This window comes from Homarus americanus, unplaced genomic scaffold (genome assembly GCF_018991925.1).
Source record: "Homarus americanus isolate GMGI-L3 unplaced genomic scaffold, GMGI_Hamer_2.0 scaffold33035, whole genome shotgun sequence".
Classification (NCBI taxonomy): Eukaryota; Metazoa; Arthropoda; class Malacostraca; order Decapoda; family Nephropidae; genus Homarus; species Homarus americanus.
This window is the reverse complement of record NW_024710644.1, coordinates 122501-147365: the sequence shown is the minus strand read 5'-3', so window position 1 is coordinate 147365 and position 24865 is coordinate 122501. Positions and strand designations below refer to the sequence as shown.

Here is a 24865-nt window from a genome sequence, read left to right as displayed (position 1 = left end):
CTTTCACTATAACAAATGTGTAATGACTATTGTTGTTCACACACACACACACACACACACACACACACACACACACACACACACACACACATACTTCTGCTCCTTCAAACTCTCAGACCCATTTCAGAAATTGGTCAGTGTGCTCGCTCCAAATTTGGCTCAAAGGCCTTTCTGGCTTTGATGTCCACCGCTTGCCCGTGTCACTGAGTTTATGAATAAAATTATTATATTGTATTAACCTGAGTCATCCTGCAAGCTGCGTGGGTAAAGGCGTATCCCATCTGGTGTCCCCACGAGGCAGTCACTCTGGCGACACCCCTCTCAGCTGCCTCTTTAAACTGTCCAAGTTTGCCTCTGAAATCTGGTACTCAGTGAATTTTCCTTACGTCTGCCCTGAAAATCTAACTGGAATCTAATTTCTTTGTGATCGCTGTTTGCAAGTTCGTTCTACCTCGACATTGTAATGAGGTTTTCTTGTTCGACAGAACTAAATCGAGTATATTAATACCCCGTGTGGGTTCGTTATATGTTGACTTAGGAAACAGTCCGGATCGTCTCGAGAAAATCCTCTGACTTGAGCGCCCGTAAGGTCAGTCCAATCTATTGCCAAGGTTAAAGTCGCCTACTATACAGACTTTGTTGTGTATGGAAGCCCTCGCATTTCATCCCAGATAAGTCGCTCATTAACTCTATCAAGATTGGGAGGTCTATATATTACTCCTGTGATTAATTTTTCCCGACCAGCGCTTAATTTTATCCAAATTGTTTCTGTATTCTGCTCAGTTTTATTTCCTTATTTATTTCACACTCAGATTATCCAACATAGATTGCCATCCGCTTCCTTCCTGTCTGCCCATGAGTATGGAATAATTTGAAACCGCAATTTGATATTCGACCGGTAACTCACGTGAGTCTAGGTTGATCCATGTTTCAGTGAATGCTATTGTATCGATTTTTTCGGTACATACCAAGGCCCTAATATCATCCATTTTGTTTCTCATACTTCTACTGTCCGCAGAGTAGACATTTAAGAGTGTTCTGAGTCCCTATCATGTTTATTTTAAACTCCCTGTTTAATTTAGTTTTGTCATCATTCCGAACACTATTTCCTGTAATCTTTTACTTTGTTTACCCGCTCCCACTGCAGTTTCCCCCACCCCGTGACCCATATGTTCCCCTACAGGTTTAAACTTCGATATCCTTGAACTGCCCCTCTAGAGACAGCCGGTTGCCACCCCATCCGAGACAGGTGCACCCCATCCCTACATAAAGGTCCTTCTGCCGTAGAAGTTGTCCCAGTTGTCAATGAATGGGACTGATATTGACGCAATATCTGTCAAGACGGTCGTTGACACCAACCGCCCTTGACAACCATTCACTGCCAACTCTCCTTCTAGGCAGGACACAGCATATGATAGGATCCTCCCTGAACCTAATACGTCCTATAGCTGCCTTGAACTTATCAAGAGCTCTCCTCCCCACCGGCCAATATCATTGCCTCCTGCACTGAGGCAAATAATGGTTGTTCCATTACCAGACAAGATATTGTCCATCCTGTCATTATATCCCCCACCCCAGCTCCTGGCAAACACACCCTCATCCTATTTTTGTTCTTACCACAAAGGCCCTGTCCAAGTACCTTGACCGAGTCACCAACAATTAAATTTTTATACCTTCCTTGTCATCCCTGTCCCCTGTACTAACGTCAATCCGTCTATCAAAGGGACTGAACGAGTTTTTCACTTAGCTGTTGTTGTCGTATCCTTGGTGTTTTCTTCACCACCAGCTTCGTCTTCCCACTCCTCACAACCTTCCACTCCCTTGAGTTTTCGTCAGACACTGGCTTTCCCTGTCCCGCCTCCCCTTTTAACCTCGCCAGCTCTTCCTTTAATTTCAGGTTCTCCGACGTGGCCCTCTCAATTTCTTCCTTGGCCCTCGCCAATTCTTCCATGGACCACTCCAGTCTGGTCAACAAACTCGCACACCCATGACCATACATAGCACTGGCCATATCTGATAATTATCCCTCGGGATAACCCTGCCATGACCTTTCTTAATGAGGTCAGAACACAACTTACACAGCAGTAGTAGTGGTAGTAGAGTGGTGGTGGTAGAGGTGGTAATGATGGGAGAGAGAGACAGACATACAACACGCACACACAATACCTGTAGATACAAACCTACACATACCTGACTGCGTCCATTCTCCCAATCAGTCAATACTTTTCTCTACAAGTGAAAATATTCTCACTCTGTATACCTGAAGAATCTTCACCTCAGCAAATTTCACAAGATTAACCACTAACGTTATTTGGGGGATGAGTTAAGTTTTGTTTTGGTTTAGTTAGGTTATTAGGTTAGGTTAGGTTAGAGTTATTCTATCAGCAGTTCGTATGGAAAGTTCGCTGGGAAGTGTTTGGTTGGTTAGTGATCGGATCGTTCGCTGGTAAATACCCAAACAGTTCACTCCCAAGCAAACCTCCGCGCGTGACAAACCTAATTTTCTCCTTAAACCCTTGTATGGGGACTCCTCTGTGCTGAATAAAATCGTCTGGTATTAACCAGATAAATTTTACATGTGGTTAATAAACATTCTTCATTAACTGGATTTTATTTAACACAGACCAATGTACATGAAGGGTTTGAAATAAAATAAGAAAAACAAATGCTATTCCTCCATTTTTGTTTATATATTTGAGAAGAAACAATTTTTCTTCTATATAATTTTTCCTAAAGTGACTCCTTTTAACAGGATGGTGAAGTAAACTATTACGACAACATCAACTCTAGGAATAAACGTGAGACAATACGGTGTTCTATTTTAACAGAAGAAAATGTTGCTTCGTATTTTGTTTTATTAAGAATGAAATGTCAACAAGGTCAACATATTAAGATAGTTAAAATTAAACAATAATACTTTCCAGAAAATATCGACAACAAAATTAATAAATATAACAGCAAATGATACAGTGATCTTCAACACGTGAATCGAAAACAAGAACAAAAGTAAGGTAAAATCTTCTATAAAACAAAAAAATTCAAATTATTCAAATAAAAATGAAAAAAATGAAAAATAATCTCGACATGAACTCTTGTAGTCCAAGCGTATACTGAACTCTTTCTAAAACAAGAGATGGAGTATTGTTTTGGTGGGGGTGGTATCACTGAATGTTTCATCCAGACCCCTGGCTATACTGTACTCCACGGCACCAGGTACCTCCCGGGGTACATGCTCGCTACACATCTCTCTCATGCATTTATTCAGTCATCAATCTCTCTCTCTCTCTCACCAATTTCGTCGCATTTAAAGACCTATCTGACAAATCCTACCCGACATCCATTTAACTCTGTAATAAAACTCTATATGACAACTCACCCCATCGTACGTTAACAAAGAAGATGGGGGCGACAGTGTTCAGACAGGCGCGTCTCGCTAACCTAATGCCCGAAAAAACATGAAAAAAACGCCTTAATACGTTCTGGAGAGTCTTGTGACATCGTGGCGCCTGAGGGAAATATTGATATTTTATATTGATAATAACTCTGGTGTGACAGTTGTTCATTTGACCATTATTTTTAAAGCTTCTAATATTGTTGCATGCGTTGTCGTCTGAGATCACCTGAAGATTAGACACCCTAAGTTTATTTCACCTGAAGATTAGTCACCCTATCTTAATCTAACCTAAAACTAACCTAAACCTAAACCCAAGAAATAAAGGAACAAGATGTATACCCCACCATGAGAGAGAGAGAGAGAGAGAGAGAGAGAGAGAGAGACGCCCATCAGACACACGAGGTCTCATACACGACAGAGGGGGGAAATAATTGCCATCTATTAGGGACAAAAAGGGGCAGGGAAATATTCACCCAGAAATGAAAACTGGGGAAAAAAATGGTTCTCTCAGGAAGTTAGTCGGGATTGTCAGGCGCTGGGATAACTAACAATAGCTAATAATTACTAACAATATCCCTAATTAACAATAAATAAACAATAATTAACACTATTCCTAACTAATTACTTTTCTTAATCTTCTTTTTAATTATTTTGGAGGCAGAGATGGATGCATGTCGAGGAGCATCTGGGGAACACCTGAGGAACACCTGAGGAACATTTGAGGAACACATGGGAACACTTGAGGAACACCTGGGAGAACACCTGGGAAACACCTGGGAGAACACCTGAGAAACACCTGGGAGAACACTTGGAGAACACCTGGGAGAACACTTGAGGAACAACCTAGGAGACACTTGAGGAACACCTGGAGACACTTGAGAACACCTGGGAGACACTTGAGGAACACCTAGGAGGCACTTGAGGAACACCTAGGAGACACTTGAGGAACACAGAGACACACGAGGAACACTGGGGAGCACCTGTGGTAATGAGCATCGGCCTTAAGGTGTGTGTAAGAGGCTATAAGATTCTGGCGGAGCGTGGACTGACTATGTTATCTCAGTGCCTCAAGGTGTCTGTTGATAAGCCCTGTCCACACACTTGAGTTTATGGGTGGTGATGGTAGTAGTGGGATAGTGGTGGGGTGATAGTGATGGGTGGTGGTGGTGATAGTGGTGGGTGATAGTGATGGTGATAGTGATGGTGGTGGTGGTGGTGGTGATAGTGATGGGTGGTGGTGGTGATAGTGATGGGTGGTGGTGATAGTGATGGGTGGTGTGGTGATAATGATGGGTGTGGTGGTGATAGTGATGGGTGGTGGTGGTGATAGTTGTGGGTGGTGGTGGGGTGTGGTGACGGTGGTAATGGGACTGGAGGTGGTGAAGGTAATAATGTTGCTAGTAGTGATGGTGGTAATAGTGATGGCAACTACATACACTGTACATCACCACACTCACCACCTCTCCTACAGAAGTGATGACAATCTAGTATCTAGTGGTCCAACTTGGGTCCCTTGACATTAGATTGTCCCAGATACCAGAGTAAGGAAGATCACCCCACAGTTGGCATTAAATAAACACCCTGACATTATAATCTCAGGGACGAGAAGGAGCTATCCGCTGGTACTACACAATCTGTCTCTTTGTCTCGTCTCTTTGTCTCTGTCTCTTCCCTCTGTCTGTCTGTATCTTTCTCCTTTTTATCTGTTTTTTTCTCTCTCTCAGTCTTTTTCTCTTTGTCTGTCTGTCTGTCTATTTGTCTGTCTCTACTATTCCCTAGTTCACCTCCTCCACCTGTCATCCCCCTCATAGTACCCAACCTGTAGTTCAGCCCCTACTGCTACCTGAGGGGGCTAATCTCCAGGTGATCTACATAGTAAAATCTGGACAGTCTCGGGTCTCGGATCTCGGATTTAATGGCTCTGAATATCCTTGATCTCCTCCCCCTCTACCCCCTTATTCTCCCTACCCCTCCCTTTCTACTCCCTCCCCCCTTCTCCCCTTACCCTCCAACCCCCTAACGGCACACATCTGGCTTATGGAATCAACCAACTTCACACTCACCTGGTTTTTCCATCACGAGACAAAGGTGTGATGAACGGCCACCAGTCCATTGAATAAAATCCCTCCAGGTATATACAATCTTTCCCTTCACTGGGCTAGAAAAAAATCCCATTGAAGAAAATCCCATTGGTAAAAATCCCACAAATCTACTTAACCAATAAAGTATATCTAATTAAACGATAATATATATGCTTAAAAGATTGGGATACAAACCAAAAATAACCAAAATACAACCAAAAATAACTGAAATATAAACCAAAAATAACCAAAATATAAACAATAACTGAAATACAACCAAAAAAATAACCAAAATACAAACTAAAATAACTGAAATATAACCAAAAATAACCAAAACCAAAAATAACCAAAATACAACCATAATTAACTACTACACGACCATAACCGACAGACGTACGACCATAACCGATAGACATACGACCATAACCGACAGACGTACGACCATAACCGACAGACATACGACCATAACCGACAGACATATCAACCATAACCGACAGACGTACGACCATAACCGACAGACGTGACCATAACCGACAGACATACGACCATAACCAACAGACGGACCATAACCGACAGACGTACGACCATAACCGACAGACGTACGACCATAACCGACAGACGTACGACCATAACCGACAGACGTACGACCATAACCGACAGACGTACGACCATAACCGACAGACATAAGACCATAACCGACAGACATACGACCATCCGACGTATTCAAAATGTTTATGTCGGAGCGTCGTAAACAGCCCCCTCCTCCCCACAAAAACCCTCTCCTTCAAGACGCTGCCGAGAGCTATTCATCTCACCACCCCCCATAAAACACCACCTTGAGATTGTCTGGTGGATGATGACCTCTGACCTCTCATGTGGTGGAGGTCAAGGAGGTCATAAAGAACCTCTTGAGAATGGATTAAGAGTGATATAAAAGGTGGGTGTTGGTTTTGATGTGTGTGTGTGTGTGTGTGTGTGTGTGTGTGTGTGTGTGTGTGTGTGTGTGTGTTGGTGAGTAGGTGTTAGGAAGGTTGAGGAACTTATCTCTCTCTTTTCGTTCTCTCTCTCACTCTCACTCTCACTCTCTTCTCCTCTTACTTTCAGAAGGAGAGACGAACGGACTTTAAAACTTGACTGTACACACAAAAAAAAAAGACGAGAAATAAAAGAAAAGGAAACGAAAACAAAAGCTAATGAACAAAATCTCAAAGGAATTCGAAGCTAAAATAATTGAAAAAGTCACGAAATCTCAAGTCGACTCGTGGTAAGACATAGATTGGGGGAAATAGATTGGGGGAAATAGATTGGGGGAAATAGATTGGGGAAATAGATTGGGGAAATAGATTGGGGAAATAGATTGGGGGAAAGAGATGGGTAGATTGAAATAGATTGGGGAAATAGATTGGGGAAATAGATTGGGGGAAATAGATTGGGATTAATAGATTGGGGGAAATAGAATGGGGAAATAGATTGGGCAAATAGATTGGGGGAAATAGATTGGGGGAAATAGATTGGGGGAAATAGATTGGGGAAATAGATTGGGGAAATAGATTGGGGAAATAGATTGGGGAAATAGATTGGGGAAATAGATTGGGGAAATAGATTGGGTGAAATAGATTGGGGGAAGATTGGGGAAATAGATTGGGGAAATAGATTGGGGAAATAGATTGGGTGAAATAGATTGGGGGAAATAGATTGGGGAAATAGATTGGGGAAATAGATTGGGGAAAATAGATTGGGGGAAAGAGATTGGGGGAAATAGATTGGGTGAAATAGTAATAAAAAAGACTAAGATCATCTATTTGGTGGATTGATGGAGTCTTGTTCTTGTTCTTCTTGTTCTTGTCTTCTTGTTCTTTCTTGTTCTTGTTCTTGTTCTTCTTGTTCTTCTTGTTCTTGTTTTTGTTCTCTTGTTTTCCGTTGTTGTTGGACCTATCCCACTCTTCCTCCTCCGGTGTATCCTTAGACTAGATAACCAAGGAGGGAGGGGGGAGGGGGAGGAGGGGATGGGGGATGGATGGAGGATGGGGAGGGGAGGTGAGGGGAGGGGAGGGGAGGGGATGGGGAGGGAGAGGGGAGAGGGAGGGGGGAGGATGGATTGGGAGGGGATGGGGAGGGGGAGGGTGAGGGGGATGAGGAGGGGAGGGATGGGATGGGGGAGGGGAGGGGGAGGGAGGGAGGGGGGAGGGGTTATTGTTCAAGGTAGATAATCAGCTGTTCCCTTGGTTGGTCCTCGAGGTTGTCCTGTGTTGTCTCGAGGTTGTCCTGAGTGTTGTCCTCGTGTGTTGTCCCCGTGTGTTGTCCTGTGTGTTGTCCTTCGTGTGTTGTCCGTGTGTTGTCCTCGAGTGTTGTCCTCGAGTGTTGTCCCCGTGTCCCTCGTGGTTGTCCTCGTGTTGTCCTCGTGTGTTGTCCCGTGTGTTGTCCTCGAGGTTGTCCTCGAGTGTTGTCCTCGAGTGTTGTCCTCGTGTGTTGTCCTCGTGTTGTTCTCGTGTGTTGTCCTCTGTGTGTTGTCCTCGAGTGTTGTCCTCGAGTGTTGTCCTCGTGTTGTCCTCGTGTGTTGTTCTCGTGTGTTGTCCTCGTGTGTTGTCCTCGAGTGTTGTCCTCGTGTGTTCCCTCGTGTGTTGTCCTCGTAAGGTCCTCAGTGTTGTCCCTATGTTGTCCTCGTGTGTTGTCCTCGTGTGTTGTTCTCAGTTGTCCCTGTGTTTTACTCGTGTGTTGTCCTCGTGTGTTGTCCCTGTGTGTTGTCCTCTCGTGTGTTGTCCCTTGAATGTTGTCCTCGTGTGTTGTCCCGGTCCTCGGTTGTCCTCGTGTGTTGCCCTCGTGTGTTGTCCCGTGTGTTGTCCCGAGTGTTGTCCTCGTGTGTTGTCACCTGTGTGTTGTCCTCGTGTGTTGTCCCTCGAGTGTTGTTCCTCATGCGTTGTCCTCGAGTGTTGCCCCTCGAGTGTTGTCCCCGTGTGTTGTCCCTCGAGTTTGTCCCTCGTTGTCCCTGAGTGTTGTTCTCATGCGTTGTCCTCGAGTGTTGCCCTCGAGTGTTGTCCCCGTAAGTGCCCCCTCGAGTGTTGTCCCTCGAGTGTTGTCCTCGTGTGTTGTTCTGTGTGTTGTCCCTGTGTTGTCCTCGAGTGTTGTCCTCGAGTGTTGTCCTCGAGTGTTGTCCTCGTGTGTTGTTCTCGTGTTGTTCTCGTGTGTTGTCCTCGAGTGTTGCCCCTGATAAGTCCTCGAGTGTTGTCCTCGAGTGTTGTCCTCGTGTTGTTCTCGTGTGTTGTCCTCGAGTGTTGCCCCTGAGTGTTGTCCCTTGTGTTGCCCCCGAGTGTTGTCCTCGAGTGTTGCCCTCGAGTGTTGTCCTCGTGTTGCCCCTCGAGTGTTGTCCTCGAGTGTGTCCTCGAGTGTTGTCCTCGTGTGTTGTCCGTGTGTTGTCCTCGAGTGTTGTTCTCATGCGTTGTCCTCGAGTGTTGCCCCTGAGTGTTGCCTCTGTGTGTTGTCCTCGAGTGTTGTCCTAGTGTGTTGTCCTCGAGTGTTGTCCTCGAGTGTTGTCCTCGTGTGTTGCCCCTCGAGTGTTGTCCTCGAGTGTTGTCCCCTCGAGTGTTGTCCTCGAGTGTTGTCCTCGTGTGTTGTCCTGTGTGTTGTCCTCGAGTGTTGTTCTCATGCGTTGTCCTCGAGTGTTGCCCTCGAGTGTTGTCCTCGTGTGTTGCCCTCGAGTGTTGTCCCTGTGTGTTGTCCTCGAGTGTTGTCCTCGAGTGTTGTCCTCGTGTGTTGCCCCTGAGTGTTGTCCTCGAGTGTTGTCCTCGAGTGTTGTCCCCGTGTTGTCCTCGTGTGTTGTCCTCGAGTGTTGTTCTCATGCGTTGTCCTCGAGTGTTGCCCTCGAGTGTTGCCCTCGAGTGTTGTCCTCGTGTGTTGTCCTCGAGTGTTGTCCCGTGTGTTGTCCTCGTGTGTCTCGAGGTTGTCCTCGTGTGGTCCCTCGTGTGTTGTTCTCGTGTTGTCCTCGAAATGGTCTCGTGTGTTGTCCTCGAGTGTTGTCCGTGTGTTGCCCTCGAGTGTTGTCCTCGTGTGTTGTCCTCGTGTGTTGTCTTTGTCCTCGTGTGTTGTCCTCGTGTTGTCCTCGAGTGTTGTCCCTGTGGTTCCTCGAGTGTTGTCCTCGTGTGTTGTCCTCGTGTGTTGTTCTCGTGTGTTGTCCTCGTGTGTTGTCCTCGTAGTTGTCCTCGAGTGTTGTCCTCGTGTTCCCTCGAGTGTTGTCCTCGTGTGTTGTCCTCGTGTTGTCCCCGAGTGTTGCCCTCGAGTGTTGTCCCGTGTTGTCCTCGAGTGTTGTCCTCGTGTGTTGCCCTCGAGTGTTGTCCTCGGTTGTCCCGTGTTGTTCTCGTGTGTTGTCCTCGTTCCCCTCAAAACTTTCCCACTTCTGTTGTGATTCCTGTCCTCTGATGTCGTAATTTCTCCCCGAAGTCGTTTTCCCTCGTTGTAGTTTCTCGTTGTAGTTTTTTCCTCGTTGTAGTTTTTCCTCGTTGTAGTTTTTCCATCAAGTTGTAGGTTATTGCCAGGTTTATTTCGTTGTAGTTTTTCCCTGAATTTGTAGATTTGTCCTTGAATTTGTAGATTTTCCTGAATATGTAGGTTTTTTCAGTCATCGTTTTTTCCCTCAAGTCATAGGTTTTCCTCGTCACAAGACCAATGTTTTCTCCCTCCATGTTTATTCCCTCTTGTTTCATTTCACCTCCTGGTTTCTCTCTATGTTTATTCCCCACCTATTTTTTTTTTCCTGGCCTATCTTCCCTAATATTTTACTTCCTCTTGGTTCCTTCTGGTTCCTCCCTAAGATTTTTTCCCCACCGTTTTTTTCCCTGCACTCGCCTTCTCTGCCCTGGGGACGGCTGCTGCTTCTGAGTGCTTTCACAAGTTTATTTTTTCCCTTCAGACTGTGGAAAGAATTTTTGTCACTGTGCTTTTGCTTGAAGTGTTCTCTTGCGTTCCTGGATATGCACAGGGCCATTTTTACGACTATGGCCCGGAGGAGGAGGAGGTTGGAGGCCATGGTTAAGATTTTAGGCCCTGAGGAGGAGGAGGAGGTTGAGGGCCATGGTTACGAATCGGGATCTTGTGGAAGTCAGAGGCCATTTTACGACTATGGCCCTGAGGATGAGGAGGTTGGGCCAATTTTTACGACTATGGCCCTGAGGATGAGGAGGCTGCAGGGCCACTTTACGACTATGGCCCTGAGGATGAGGAGGTCACAGGGCCATTTTTACGACTATGGCCCGGAGGATGAGGAGGCTGCAGGGCTATTTACGACTATGGCCCTGAGGATGAGGAGGTTGCAGGGCCATTTTTTACGACTATGGCCCTGAGGATGAGCAGGTTGCAGGGCCATTTTTCTTTAAAGGGAAAAATCTAGCACTCATTGACTCAAACACAGTTCCTTTTGAGTCAATTCCTTCTTGAGTTAGTTCTTTGTAAGTCAGTTCCTTCGTGAGTCAGTTCCTTCGTGAGTCAGTTCCTTCAGAGTCAGTTCCTTCGTGAGCCAGTTCCTTCGTGAGTCAATTCCTCCGTGAGTCAGTTCCTTCGTGAGTCAATTCTTCCTGAGTCAATTCCTCCGTGAGTCAGTTCTTCGTGAGTCAGTTCCTTCGTGAGCCAGTTCTTCAGGAGTCACCCTCCGTGAGTCAGTTCCTGTGAGTCAATTCCTCCGTGAGTCAGTTCCTTCGTGAGTCAGTTCCTTCGTGAGTCAATTCCTCCGTGAGTCAGTTCCTTCGTGAGTCAATTCTCCGTGAGTCAGTTCCTTCGTGAGTCAATTCCTCCGTGAGTCAATTCCTCCGTGAGTCAGTTCCTTCGTGAGTCAATTCTCCGTGAGTCAGTTCCTTCGTGAGTCAATTCCTCCGTGAGTCAATTCCTCCGTGAGTCAGTTCCTTCGTGAGTCAATTCCTCCGTGAGTCAGTTCCTTCGTGAGTCAGTTCCTTCGTGAGTCAGGGGTGATTTGAAGTCACATTAGATGACAGACTGGATAAGAGAGAGAGAGAGAGAGAGAGAGAGAGAGAGAGAGAGAGAGAGAGAGAGAGAGAGAGAGAGAGAGGAGAGAGAGGGGGGTTGTCTCAAACACTCTATTGTTCTCAGTGGCGTAACATCACCTGATATCCTGAAAATTCCTGAATAAACGGGTCATCTGTCTCAGAGTTAGCGTGTGTGACTTGCCGGTCTCTAACCTTCCCTCCCTTCCACACAGTTTTCAGGAGTATAGGAATTTTTATTTTAGGGAATTTATTTTAGTGGAATTTATTTTAGTGGGAATTTATTTTAGTGAATTTATTTTAGTGGGAATTTATTTTAGTGGGAATTTATTTTAGTGGGAATTTATTTTAGTGGGAATTTATTTTAGTGGGAATTTATTTTAGTGGGAATATATTTTAGTGGAAATTTATTTAGATCGTGGGAATTTATTTTAGTGGGAATATATTTTAGATCATGAGAATTTATCATAGACCATGGGAATTTATTTTAGACTGGGAATTTATCATAGAACCATGGGAATTTATTTTAGACCGTGGAATTTCCATAGACCGTGGAATTTCCATAGACCGTGAATTTACCATAGACCGTGGGAATTTACCATAGACCGTGGGAATTTACCCTAGACCGTGGTTGGCTTGTGAAATACAGTACCTACACGTGACCTGGTACATAATAATACACAAAAAGTACAAAAAATATAGTACTTACCTGTTGAGTACACCTGAGTACAATCGCCGGTGTATTTCTTGACCAGGTCCAGCTGAGGGAGTTCGATACTCCTCTCTACCTCAACGGGTACTTCCGGGTCCCAGATGAACACCAGGTCATCCGTCGTGTGTGATACTGTGGGGTGAGAACACGACACGACACGTCAGATGTGAGTTATGGATTTCTTCTTAGTAATGTTATTCATAGTTCACCTAAAGATTAGACACCCTAGTTTATTTCACCTGATTAAACACCTAAAAATGATAGGTATATTCTAACCTAACCTAACATTAAATTAACCCAACCTAACCTAACCTAACCTAACCTAACCTAACCTAACCTAACCTAACCTAACCTAACTTAACCAAACCAAACCAAACCTAATCTAACCTAACCAAACCAAACCTAACCTAACCTAACCTAACCTAACCAAACCAAACCAAACCTAATCTAACCCAACCAAACCAAACCTAACCTAACCTAACCTAACCCAACCAAACCTAATCTAACCTAATCTAACCAAAACCTAACCTAACCAAACCTAACCTAACCTAATCTAATCTTCAGGTGAGTATCAGAATCATCAACGTAACCTGTATTTATATTACCGTCTTATATTACTTATCACTAATACATCTGGTTTGCCGGTTACTATCACCATGACCTGCCGGATGTGTTAGTGATCCGGCAGGAGATCCGGCTACCTGATGACAAGCTTCCTGTCGAGTCTGGCCTGCCGGATGCTATTAAAACGACATGATGCATTGGCGGCCGGATATGAGATCATCCGGCCTGTCTCCTATATAAATAGCCGGATATGAGATCATCCGGCCTGTCTCCTATATAAACAGCCGGATATGAGATCATCCGGCCTGTTCTATATAAACAGCCATATGAGATCATCCGGCCTGTCTCCTATATAAATAGCCGGATATGAGATCATCCGCCCTTTCTATATAAACAGCCGGATATGAGATCATCCGGCCTGTCTCCCTATATAAACAGCCGGATATGAGATCCGGCCCGTTCCTATATAAACAGCCGGATATGAGATCCTCCGGCCCTCCTCTATAAACAGCCGGATATGAGATCATCCGGCCTGTCTCCTATATAAACAGCCGGATATGAGATCATCCGGCCTGCTCCTCTATAAACAGCCGGATATGAGATCATCCGGCCTGCCTGATCGCTATGCAAGTGCCGCTGGAGTTTTGGCCACGTAAAATGCCTTTGATTACTAGGCTTTAGGGAACTGCTTACTAATGTGACGAAATATTTAAAGTGGCGTGTGGGAGGGGAAGCAAGGAGAGGGAGGAGGGGAGGGAAGGTGAGAGGGAGGGAGGGAAGGTGAGAGGGAGGAGGAAGGAGAGAGGGAGGAGGGAAGGTGGGAGGGGAGGGAGGGAAGGTGGAGAGGAGGAGGGAAGGGAGAGGGGAGGGGAGGGGAAGGAGAGGAGGAGGGAAGATGAGAGGGAGAGAGGGAAGGAGAGAGGGAGGGAGGGAAGGAGAGGGGAGGAGGGAAGGGAGAGAGAGGGGGGAGGGAAGGTGAGAGGGAGGAGGAAGGAGAGAGGGAGGGGAAGGAGAGAGGGGGAGGAAGGAGAGGGGAGGGAGGGAAGGAGAGAGGAGGGAAAGGAGAGGGGGAGGAAGGTGAGAGGGGAGGGAGGGAAGGTGAGAGGGGAGGGAGGGAAGAGGAGGGAAGGAGAGAGGGGAGGAGGGGAAGGAAGGTGAGAGGGAGGGGAGGAAGGAGAGAGGGAGGGGAGGGAAGGAGAGAGGGGAGAGGGGAAGATGAGAGGAGGGAAGGAGAGAGGGGAGGAGGGAAGATGAGAGAGAGAGGAAGGAGGGAGAGGGAGGGAGGGAAGGAGAGAGGGAGGAGGGAAGATGAGAGGGAGGGAAGGTGAGAGGGGAGGAGGGGAAGGTGAGAGGGGAGGGAGGGGAAGGAGAAGGAGGGAGGGAAGGAGAGAGGAGGGGAGGGGAAGGAAGGTGAGAGGGAGGGAGGGAAGAGAGGGGAGGAGGGAAGGGGAGAGAGAGGGGAGGGAAGGGGTGAGAGGGAGGAGGAAGGGGTGAGAGGGAGGGAAGTGAGAGGGAGGGGAGGGAAGGTGAGAGGAGGGGAGGGGGAGGGAAGGTGGGAGAGAGGGAGGAAGGTGAGGGAGGGAGGGAAGGGAGAGAGGAGGGAGGGAAGGAGGTGAGAGGGGAGGGAGGGGAAGGAAGGTGGGAGAGGGAGGGGAGGGAAGAGGGAGGGGGGGGAGAAGTAGAGGGAGGGGAAGGTGGAGAGGAGGGAAGGAAGGAGAGAGGGGAGGGAGGGGAGGGGAGGTAGGGGGGGAAGGAAGGAGAGGGAGGGGAGGGAAGGAAGGTGAGAGGGAGGGAGGGAAGGAGAGAGGAGGGAGGGAAGATGAGAGAGAGGGGAGGGGAAGAGAGAGAGGGAGGAAAGGGAGAGAGGGAGGGGAGGGGGAGGGAAGGTGAGGGAAGGTGAGGGAGGGGAGGGAGGGGAGGAAGGGAAGGGAGGGGAGGGAAGGAGAGAGGGAGAAGGGAAGGGAGAGAGAGGGGAGGGAAGGGGGAGAGGGAGGGGAGGGAAGGTGAGAGGGAGGGGAGGGAAGAAGAGGGAGGGGAGGGAAGGAGAGGGGAGGGAGGAAGGAGAGGGAGGGAGGGAAGGAGAGAGGGAGGGAGGGAAGGAGAGGGGAGGGGGAGGGAAGGTGAGAGGGAAGGGAGGGAAGGAGAGAGGGGAGGGGAGGAAGGAAGGTGAGAGGGAGGGGAGGAAGGAGAGGGAGGAGGGAAGGTGAGAGAGGGGAGGGGAAGGAGAGAGGGAGGGAGGGAAGGAAGGGGTGAGAGGGGAGGGAGGGAAGGAGAGAGGAGGAGGGAAGGTGAGAGAGAGGGAGGGAAAGGGAGAGGGAGGGAGGGAAGTGGAGAGGGAGGGAGGGGAGGGAAGGTGGAGGGAAGGGAGAGGGGAGGGAGGGGAGGAAAGGGGAGAGGGAGGGAGGGAAGGAGAGAGGGAGGGAGGGAAGGTGGAGAGAGAGGGAGGGAAGGAGAGAGGGGAGGAGGGAAGGGAAGGTGAGAGGGGAGGGAGGGAAGGAGAGAGGGGAGGGAAGGTGGAGAGGGGAGGGAGGGAAGGAGGGAGGGAAGGAAGGAGAGGAGGGAGGGAGGGAAGGAGAGAGGGGAGAGGGAAGGTGAGAGAGAGGGGAGGGAAAGTGAGGAGGGAAGGAGGGGTGAGAGAGGGAGGGAAGGGGAGGGAGGGGAGGAAGGGGTGGGAGAGGGAGGGAGGGAAGGTGGAGAGAGAGGGGAGGAAGTGAGGAGGGAGGGGGGGGGAGAAGCAGAGGGAGGGGGAAGGGAGAGGGGAGGGAAGGGAAGGAGAGGGAGGGAGAGGGGAGGAGGTAGGGGGAGGGAAGGTGAGAGGGAGGGAAGGAAGTGAGGGGAGGGGGAAGAAGAGAGGGGAGGGAAGGAAGGAGAGAGGCAGGGAGAGGGGAGGGAGGTAGGGGAGGGAAGGGGAGAAGGAGGGGAGGGAAGGAGAGAGGGAGGGAAGGAGAGGGAGGGAAGGAAGGAGAGAGGGGAGGGAGAGGAGGGAGGGAGGGGAGGGAGGGAGCGAGGGGGAGGGGAGGGGGGGAGGAAGGGAGAGAGAGGGAGGGGGAGAGAGAGAGGAGGGATGAAGGGAGAGAGGGAGGGAGGGTGGGAGAGGGGAGGGAGGGAGGGAGGGAGGGAGGGAGGAGGGGAAGGAAGGAAGGAAGGGAGGGGAGGGAGGGAGGGAGGGAGGGGAGGGGAGGGAGGGATGTTGGGAGGGGAGGGAGGCGAGGGTGACAGTATGGAAGAGAGGATGGGAAGGAGGGTAGAAGGAAAGATGGAAGAGAAAAATGATAATAAACGGATAGAAGAGAAAGGTGTAGGAGCGAAAGAGAAGAAGAGAAGATGCAGATGAAGAAGAAGACGACGAAAGAGGAGAGGAGGAGGAAGAGGAAGAAAATAAAAGAAAAAACCAAAAGAGTAAATACGAAGAAAAATAAGAAAAATAAAGACAATATAACTACGAACTCAACGAAGCAGAACACAAACCATTCCCGGAATAGTAGGAATGGGAATTGGGAATCGAAAACACCGTAATTAAGTCACCATGAATATTCCCAGTTATTCAGTACACAACAGGAATGAATATGTCCGTAAAACAGTCTGTCATGGGCCAACTGACACAAACACAGACATAAAAACAGACACAAACAGATACAGACACAAAACACACACACACACACACACACACACACACACACACACACACACACACACACACACACACACACACACACACAACAGACACAAAACAGACACAAATACTGGACAACCTTTTGTTAGCCAGGTCAGGTCAGGTCAGGTCAGGTCAGGTCAGGCTCAGGTCAGGTTACACTAGGGTTAAGTTGCTAAAGTGCAAATTAGGATGAGTTAATATACTTAAAACGGAGAGATTAACAGTCACACTCACCACTCACACACACACTCTCACTCACACATCTACACTACACACACACACACACACACACTCACTCACCTGTCACGCACACTCACCACTCACACACACACGCACACACACACGCACACACACACCACTCACACACTCACCACACACTCACTCACACACACACACACACACACACACACACACACACACACACACACACACACTCACACACACACACACACACACACACACACACACACACACACACACACACACACACACACTCACCTGTCACGCACACTCACTCACTCACTCACACACGCACACACACACGCACACCTCACACACACACACTCACACACACACACACACACACACACACACACACACACACCTCACTCACCTTCACGCACACCCACCTCACTCACTCACACACGCACACACACACGCACACTCACACACACACACTCACCACACACACACACACACACACACACACACACACACACACACACACACACACACACACACACACACACACACACACACACACACACACACTCACACACTCACACCAGTCCCCCATTGTTGACAAAGTTAAGATGAGAGGAGAAGGGAGGCTTAGTGGTCTTCCTCCTCCTCCTCTTCCTCCTCTCTTTTTCCTACTCTGTCCTCCTCCTTCTCCTCTTCCTCATTCTATTTCTCATCCTCCTCTCTTCTCCTCCTCCTCCTCCTCCTCCACCTCCTCCTCCTCCTATTCCTCCTCCTCTTTCCTCTTGTCCTCCTCCTCCTCTTCCTCCTTCCTTCGTATCTTCTTCCTTATCTTTCCTCTTCACTTCGTATCTCTTCCCATCTTCTTCATCTCCTCTTCCTCCCTCTCCTCATTTAATCTCTGAGGAGCTTAGGAGAGAGAGAGAGAGAGAGAGGAGAGAGAGAGAGAGAAAGTGAGAGAGAGAGAGAAAGTGAGAGAGAAAGTGAGAGAGAGAGAGAGAGAGAGAGAGAGAGAGAGAGAGAGAGAGATAGATTCCTTTGTCCGGTACCATTTAGTTCTTTATTTTCATCAGGAAAGTTTCCAGTAGACCGACCTAAGCCTTACACCCCCTGTTGGTCACACCCTGGCTCTCTCTCTCTCTCTCCCTCCCCTGTGTCCAACTGTCAGTTCTCCTCAGGGCTGTGATAACTACACACACACACACACACACACACACACACACAGACACAACACCCGATTAATACAGTATGGGGTGAAAAATACCTGAGACTCTACCTTGGCTGAGACTATATCTTGGCTGAGACTCTACCTTAGCTGAGACTCTACCTCTGAGACTCACCTTGGCTGAGACCTACCTTGGCTGAGACTCTACTTAGCTGAGACTCTACCTTGGCTGAGACTACCTTAGCTGAGACTCTATCCTAGCTTGAGAGACTCTACCTTGGCTGAGACTCTACCTTGGCTGAGACTCTACCTTAGCTGAGACTCCTTGGCTGGAGACTCTACCTTAGCTGAGACTATACCTTAGAGACCCCACCTTAGCTGAGACTCTACCTTGGCTAGACCAGGTGATCAGGCAGTAGTTACCAGGTAGGAAATGAACATAGGTCCCTCTCTCTCTCTCTCTCTCTCTCTCTCTCATCTCCCTCTCTCTCCCTCTCTCTTTTCTCCCTCCTCACCTGCATAAGCCTCACCTGGCCACGCCCCCACCTGAAGACAGCAGGTGTAGCCTTAACTTACCTGCATTATCTCAAGTAAACCGGCTTTTAGTAAACTTACCTGGCACTTTTTCTAATTCTCTATCTCTTACTTTCTCTTTTGTATACTCTTCCGATTTTCTTCTTTCTTTCTCTTATTCTCATATTTTCTTGTGTTTTCTTTAACTGTCTCTCTCTCTCTCTCATTATCTTCCTTGTCCTTTATGTAATTCTCTCTTTCTGTCTTATTATTTTCTCTTCATCTTTCTTTCTGCCTTTCTTTATATTGCTAGCGTCTCTCTCTCTCTCTCTCACCTGCCCGACTCTCTCTCTCTCTCTCTCTCACCTGCCCGACCTCTCTCTTCTCTCTCTCTCACCTGCCCGACTCTCTCTCTCTCACCTGCCGGACCTACCCTGTCACCCAAGCTGCCACAACAGGACGATGAGAGCAGCCATGTTAACACAACTGTCACAAGAGGACACACAACAAGGGCCTCGAGTCTAATGTGTGTGCTGGAGGAGGTGGAGGTGGCCTTAACTGCTGGAGGAAGGAGTGTGAGAAGGCCTTAACTGCTGGGAGGAGGAGGTGTGAGGTGGCCTTAACTGCTGGGAGGAGGAGGTGTGAGGTGGCCTTAAATGCTGGGAACCACCGGAGGAGGAGGAGGTGACTTAACTGCTGGAGAGAGGAGGTGGCCACTGCTGGAGGAGGAATGAGGGGCCTTAACTGCTGAGGAGGAGGAGGTGAAGGAACAACTACTGGAGGAGGAGGTGTGAGGTGGCCTTAACTGCTGGAGGAGAGGAGGTGTGAGGTGGCACTTAACTGCTGGAGGAGGAGGTGGAGGTGGCCAACGGAGGAGAGGTAATGGCCTTAACTACTAAAAACAACAAGAGGTGGCCTTAACTGCTGGAGGGAGGAGGGTGAGGTGGCTCCTGGAGGAGGAGGTGTGAGTGGCCTTAACTGCTGGAGGAGGAGGTGAGGTGGCCTTAACTGCTGGAGGAGGAGGAGTGTGAGGTGGACTTAACTGCTGGAGGAGGAGGTGGAGGTGGCCTTAACTGCTGGAGGAGGAGGTGTGGTGGCCTTAACTACTGGAGGAGGAGGTGTGGTTTAACTGCTGGAGGAGGAGGTGAGGTGCAACTGCTGGAGGAGGAGTTGTGAGGTGGCCTTAACTGCTGGAGGAGGAGAGGTGCCTAACTCTGGAGGAGGGAGGATGAGAGGGGACTTAACTGCTGGAGGAGGAGGTGTGAGGTGGCCTTAACTGCTGGAGGAGGAGGTGTGAGGTGGCCTTAACTGCTGGAGGAGGAAGTGTGAGGTGGCCTTAACTGCTGGAAGAGAGGTGTGAGGTGCCTCTGCGGAGGAGGAGGTGTGAGGTGGCCTTAACTGTTGAGGAAGGAGTGTGAGGTGGCCTTAACTGCTGGAGGAGGAGGAGGTGGCCACTGCTGGAGGAGGAGGTGGAGGTGGCCTTAATGCTGGAGGAGGATGTGAGGTGGCCTTAACTGCTGGAGGAGGAGGTGTGAGGTGGCCTTAACTGCTGGAGGAGGAGGTGAGTGGCCTTAACTGCTGGAGGAGGAGGTGTGAGGTGGCCTTAACTGCTGGAGGAGGAGGGTGAGGGGCCCTACTGGAGGAGAGGTGAGGTGCTTAAATCTGGAGGAGGTGTGAGGTGGCCTTAACTGCTGGAGGAGGAGGTGTGAGGTGACTTAACTGCTGGAGGAGGAGGTGTGAGGTGGCCTTAACTACTGGGAGGAGGTGTGAGGTGGCTTAACTCTGGAGGAGGAGGTGTGACTGGAGAGAGGTGAGGTGGCCTTAACTACCTGGAGGAGGAGGTGTGAGGTGGCCTAACTGCTGGAGGAGGAGGTCAGAGGTGGCCTTAACTACTGGAGGAGGAGGTGTGAGGTGGCCTTAACAGTGGAGGAGGAGGTGTGAGGTGGCCTAACTACTGGAGAAGGAGGTGTGAAGTGGCCTTAACTGCTGGAGGAGGAGTTGTGAGGTGGCCTAAACTACTGGAGGAGGAGGTGTGAGGTGGCCTTAACTGCTGGAGGAGGAGTTGTGAGGTGGCCTTAACTACTGGAGGAGGAGGTGTGAGGGCCTTAACTACTGAAGGAGGAGGGTGAGGTGGCCTTAACTACTGAGGAGGAGAGTCAGTGAGTAAGGTGGTCAGTGCATGTTTGCCTGCCTTACCTAACCTAACCTAACCTAAGCCTAACCCATCCCAACCTAACCTAACCCAACCCGACCTGACCTAACCTAACCTAACCTTAAGAGTTGGGTTTGAGAATCTAAAGATCAAAGGTAAAGATTAAGTGACAGACAGATAGAAATTAAGAAAGACAGAGAGAAAAACGGATAGACAGAGACAAACACAAAGAGACAGACAAGTAGAGAGATAGAGAGACAGACAGACACAGACAGAGAGACAGACAGAAAGACATACAGACACTAAGACAGACAAACGGATGAAAGTCAACAGGAGACAGATAGACAGACAGACAGACAGACAGACAGACAGACAGACAGACAGACAGACAGACACAGGATACAGGGGGCAGTACAACAACTCTCCTCCAATCTCATTAATCATTGCCTGGCTAACGTCCGCCAGCCCCCAACACTTTGTACCTTTCTCCTCCTGCGAAAGTTTTGTAGGTGGTGTAACATGTGTAGGTGGTAACATATGTGTAGGTGGTGTAAATATGTGTAGGTGGTGTAACATATGTGGTGGTGTAACATGTGTGTAGGTGGTGTAACATATGTGTAGGTGTTGTAACATATGTGTGTGGTGTAACATATGTGTGTGTGGTGTAAATATATGTAGGTGGTGTAACATATGTGTAGGTGGTGTAACATATGTGTGTGGTAACATATGTGTAGGTGGTAACATATGTGTAGGTGGTGTAACATATGTGTAGGTGGTGTAACATATTAGTGTGTAGGGTGGTGTAACATGTGTAGGTGGTGTAACATATGTGTAGGTGGTGTAACATGTAGGTGGTGTAACATATGTAGGTGGTGTAACATGTGTGGGGTGGTGTAACATGTGTGTAGGTGGTGTAACATATGTGTAGGTGGTGTAATATGTGTGTGGTGTAACATGTGTGTAGGTGGTGTAACATGTGTAGGTGGTGTAATATGTGTGGTGTAACATATGTGTAGGTGGTGTAACATGTGTGTAGGTGGTGTAACATATGTGTAGGTGGTGTAACATATGTGTAGGTGGTGTAACATATGTGTAGGTGGTGTAACATATGTGTAGGTGGTGTAACATATGTGTAGGTGGTGTAACATGTGTGTAGGTGGTGTAACATATGTGTACAAAGATTATGTAACAGGGAAATACAAATTGATCCCAAGTAGTGTACATAGGCTGTTATTACCCTAAAAAATTTTGTACCTGTATATTTACCTGTAATTGTTTCTTACCTGTACCTATTATCTGTACCTGTAATTACACCTGTACTCGAATTTCCATCTGAACCTACAACCTGTAATTGTATCTCTACCTTTAATTTACCTGTACCTGAATATCTACCTGTTACCTGTTACCTGTTACCTGTACTATTGCCTCATTACAGTACTTCATCTCTGCACTGAACGATCGCTTTTGACTCAGGTCTTATTATTAATATGTGTGAGCGTTTAATGGCACTGTAATGTCTTTCAGTAATTTTTGTGGAATTGAATTTACGCCGGAGATGAGGCCAGGGGAGGGGGGGAGGGAGAGGGGAGGGGGGGGAGAGGGGAGGGAGGGGAGGGGAGGGGAGGAGGAGGAGGGAGGTGGTGAAGGGGAGGAGGGAGGAAGGGGTGAGAGGGGTGGAAGGGGAGAGGGTAGCTGAGGGGGGGAGGGTGGAGAAGGGTGAGGGGCAGGAAGGGGAGAGGGGAGGAGGGTAGAGGGGGGGGGAGGAGAGGAGGGGGCAGTGTGAGGAGTAACATCTGTATTGAGCTGTTGCAAGGTGTAAGGTCAGGTGTGTGTGTGTTGTCAGGTGTGTGCGCGTCAGGTGTGTGCTGGTCAGGTGTGCGCGGTCAGGTATGGTGTTGTCAGGCTGCGGGTCAGTATGTGCGTTTGTCAGGTATGTGCAAGCGTCAGGTGTGTGTGTTGTCAGGTATGTGCGCTTGTCAGGTATGTGCGTTGTCAGGTGTGCGTGCTTGTCAGGTGTGTGCTGTCAGGTGTGTGCGTTGTCAGGTATGTGCGTTGTGCTCAGGTATGTGCGTTGTCAGGTATGTGCGCTGTCAGGTATGTGCGCGTCAGGCATGCGTTGTCAGGTGTGTGCGCTGTCAGGTATGCGCTGTCAGGTGTGTGTGTTGTCAGGTGTGTGTGTTGTCAGGTGTGTGTGTTGTCAGGTATGTGCGCTGTCATGTGTGCGCTGTCAGGTGTGTGTGTCATGTGTGCGCGTTGTCAGGTGTGTGCGTTGCCGTGTGTGTGTGCTTGTCAGTATGTGCGTTGCCAGTGTGTGCGATGTCAGGTGTGTGCGTTGTCAGGTGTGTGCGTTGTCGCTGTGTGTGCGTTGTCAGGTGTGTGCGTTGTCAGGTATGTGCGTTGTCAGGTGTGTGCGTTGTCAGGTGTGTGTGTGTCAGGTGTGTGTGTTGTCAGGTATGTGCGCCGTCAGGTATGCCTGTCAGGTGTGTGCGCTGTCAGGTATGTGCGCTGTCAGGGTGTGTGCGTTGTCAGGTGTGTGCGTTGTCAGGTGTGTGCGTTGTCAGGTGTGATGGGAGGCTAAACGATCACCTCTGGCTAACGAACGAGTAATTGGTTGGAATAATTAGATAGAGAAGAAAGAAGGAGAAGAAGGAAGAGGGAAGAGGAAGAAGGAAGAGGAAGAGGGAAGAAGGAAGAGGGAAGAAGGAAGAGGGAAGAAGGAAGGAGAACAATTAAGGAGCAATGATCGGAACAAAGGAGGAGGAAGACAAGAAGGAATTAAGGAAACGGATAAAAGTTAAAAGAGAGAGAGAGAGAGAGAGAGAGAGAGGTCCGTCCTGACATTTCACACTCTAAAGCACAGAGAAATGCCAAGATACTTTTATAAAATGTGTGTGTGTGTGTATCAGTGTGTGATGTGTGTGTGTGTGTGTGTGTGTGTGTGTGTGTGTGTGTGTGTGTGTGTGTGTGTGTGTGTGTGTGTGTGTGTGTAGGCGAGAAAGTTTATTAATACACTACATTTGACAGAGCATAATAACCAACTTTGGTTCATAGCGACAAAAAAAAAACCCATTTGAGACAAGAGTGGCTCTTAATTGTTGTTGCTTTATTAACTGCTCTAATTACCCCAGGTGATTAGGATGCTGCCAGAGTTTGAGACGGTCACCAGGAGTTTTGAACCCCTGTGGCACGGTTTACGTCTGTGGCACTGGATCTCTCCGTCTGTAGCACTGTTTTGTGTCTCTGGCACTGTTTCGTCCGTGGTACTGTCACGTCTCGTAGGCACCGTTGTTCGTCTTGTGGCACTGTACTCTCTCTCGAGACATTGTTAGGCAAGGCAAGGCTAAGAAGTTAGGTTAGATGAGGAAGAAGAAGTTAGGATGAGGTTGTGTTAGGTTAGGTTAGGTTAGGTTAGGTTAGTTAGATGAGGTTAGAAGTTAGGTTAGGTTAGGTCTCGATGGCCTGTTTAATGAGGTTTCATTATAAGCCCCCCACCCCCATTATTCAAGCCTTTGTTTGTTCAAGCAGCCAGTCTCTGCATCTAATTATGAGTTCAACACAACAAGTTTTCTCAACTGGCCTCGACGAGATGAAGGAATTATGTCTCGTGGAGAGGGGAGGAGAGGAGGAGAGGAAACAGGGAGAAAGGGAGAGGTTGCTAAGATCTGCTAGTACCATGTCTCGTGGTCTCTGGGATGGAGGTATTTATCTCCTTCAGGATCTCTGGTGGTCTCGAGGACAAGGGGAGAATAGAAGACAAGAATAATAAAAAATAAGAGAATCATAAGGAAACGGATAATTAATATAACTGAAAAACAGACGCAGGTAAAATGTAGAAGTAAAATGAATAGGAAGGAAGGAGAGAGAGAGAGAGAGAGAGAGAGAGAGAGAGAGAGAGAGAGAGAGAGAGAGAGAGAGAAAGAGAGAGAGAGAGAGAGAGAGAGAGAGAGAGAGAGAGAGAGGAGGAGGGAGGAGGAGGAGGAGAGGAGGAGGAGGAGGAGGAGAGGAGGAGGAGGAGGAGGAGGAGAGGAGGAGGAGGAGGAGAGAAGGAATAGGAGGAGGGGAAAGGAGGGAAACAGAGTTGTGGTGTCTAATTACAGGTAAACGTGAGGTGTAACTAACAACCTTCCCCTTACTTTGCTTCTTGCACAGCCAGACACCCTCCCTCCTCCCCTGTATTATAAATACCGTGTGTTAAGACGATGGGTAACAGGCTTCCCCCTCACCTTGGCCTCTGACATAAGGGTGGCTGCCTCAAACACTATGTGGGGTGGGTGTGGTGGTGGTTGTGTGGTGGTGAATGTATGTGGTTGTGGGGTGTAGGTGGTGGTTGCGTGGTGGTGGCTGTGTGGTGGTGGGTGTGTGTGGTGGTTGTGTTGTGGTGGTTGTGTGGGTGGTTGTGTGTGGTGGGTGTATGTGGTGGTGGTTGTGTTGTGGTGGTTGT

General features: G+C 48.6%; 1 protein-coding gene across 1 annotated transcript in view; it reads right to left on the bottom strand.

Annotated features, from left to right (window-relative positions):
- Window positions 1-24865, bottom strand: part of LOC121853079 (glycine receptor subunit beta-like) — a gene marked incomplete at its 3' end in the record, with an annotated part of 44219 nt that overhangs the window by 1165 nt on the left and 18189 nt on the right. Inside the window, 1 exon segment of the mRNA XM_042350789.1 lies at window positions 12172-12306. Coding sequence (XP_042206723.1) covers window positions 12172-12306 — 135 coding nt within the window.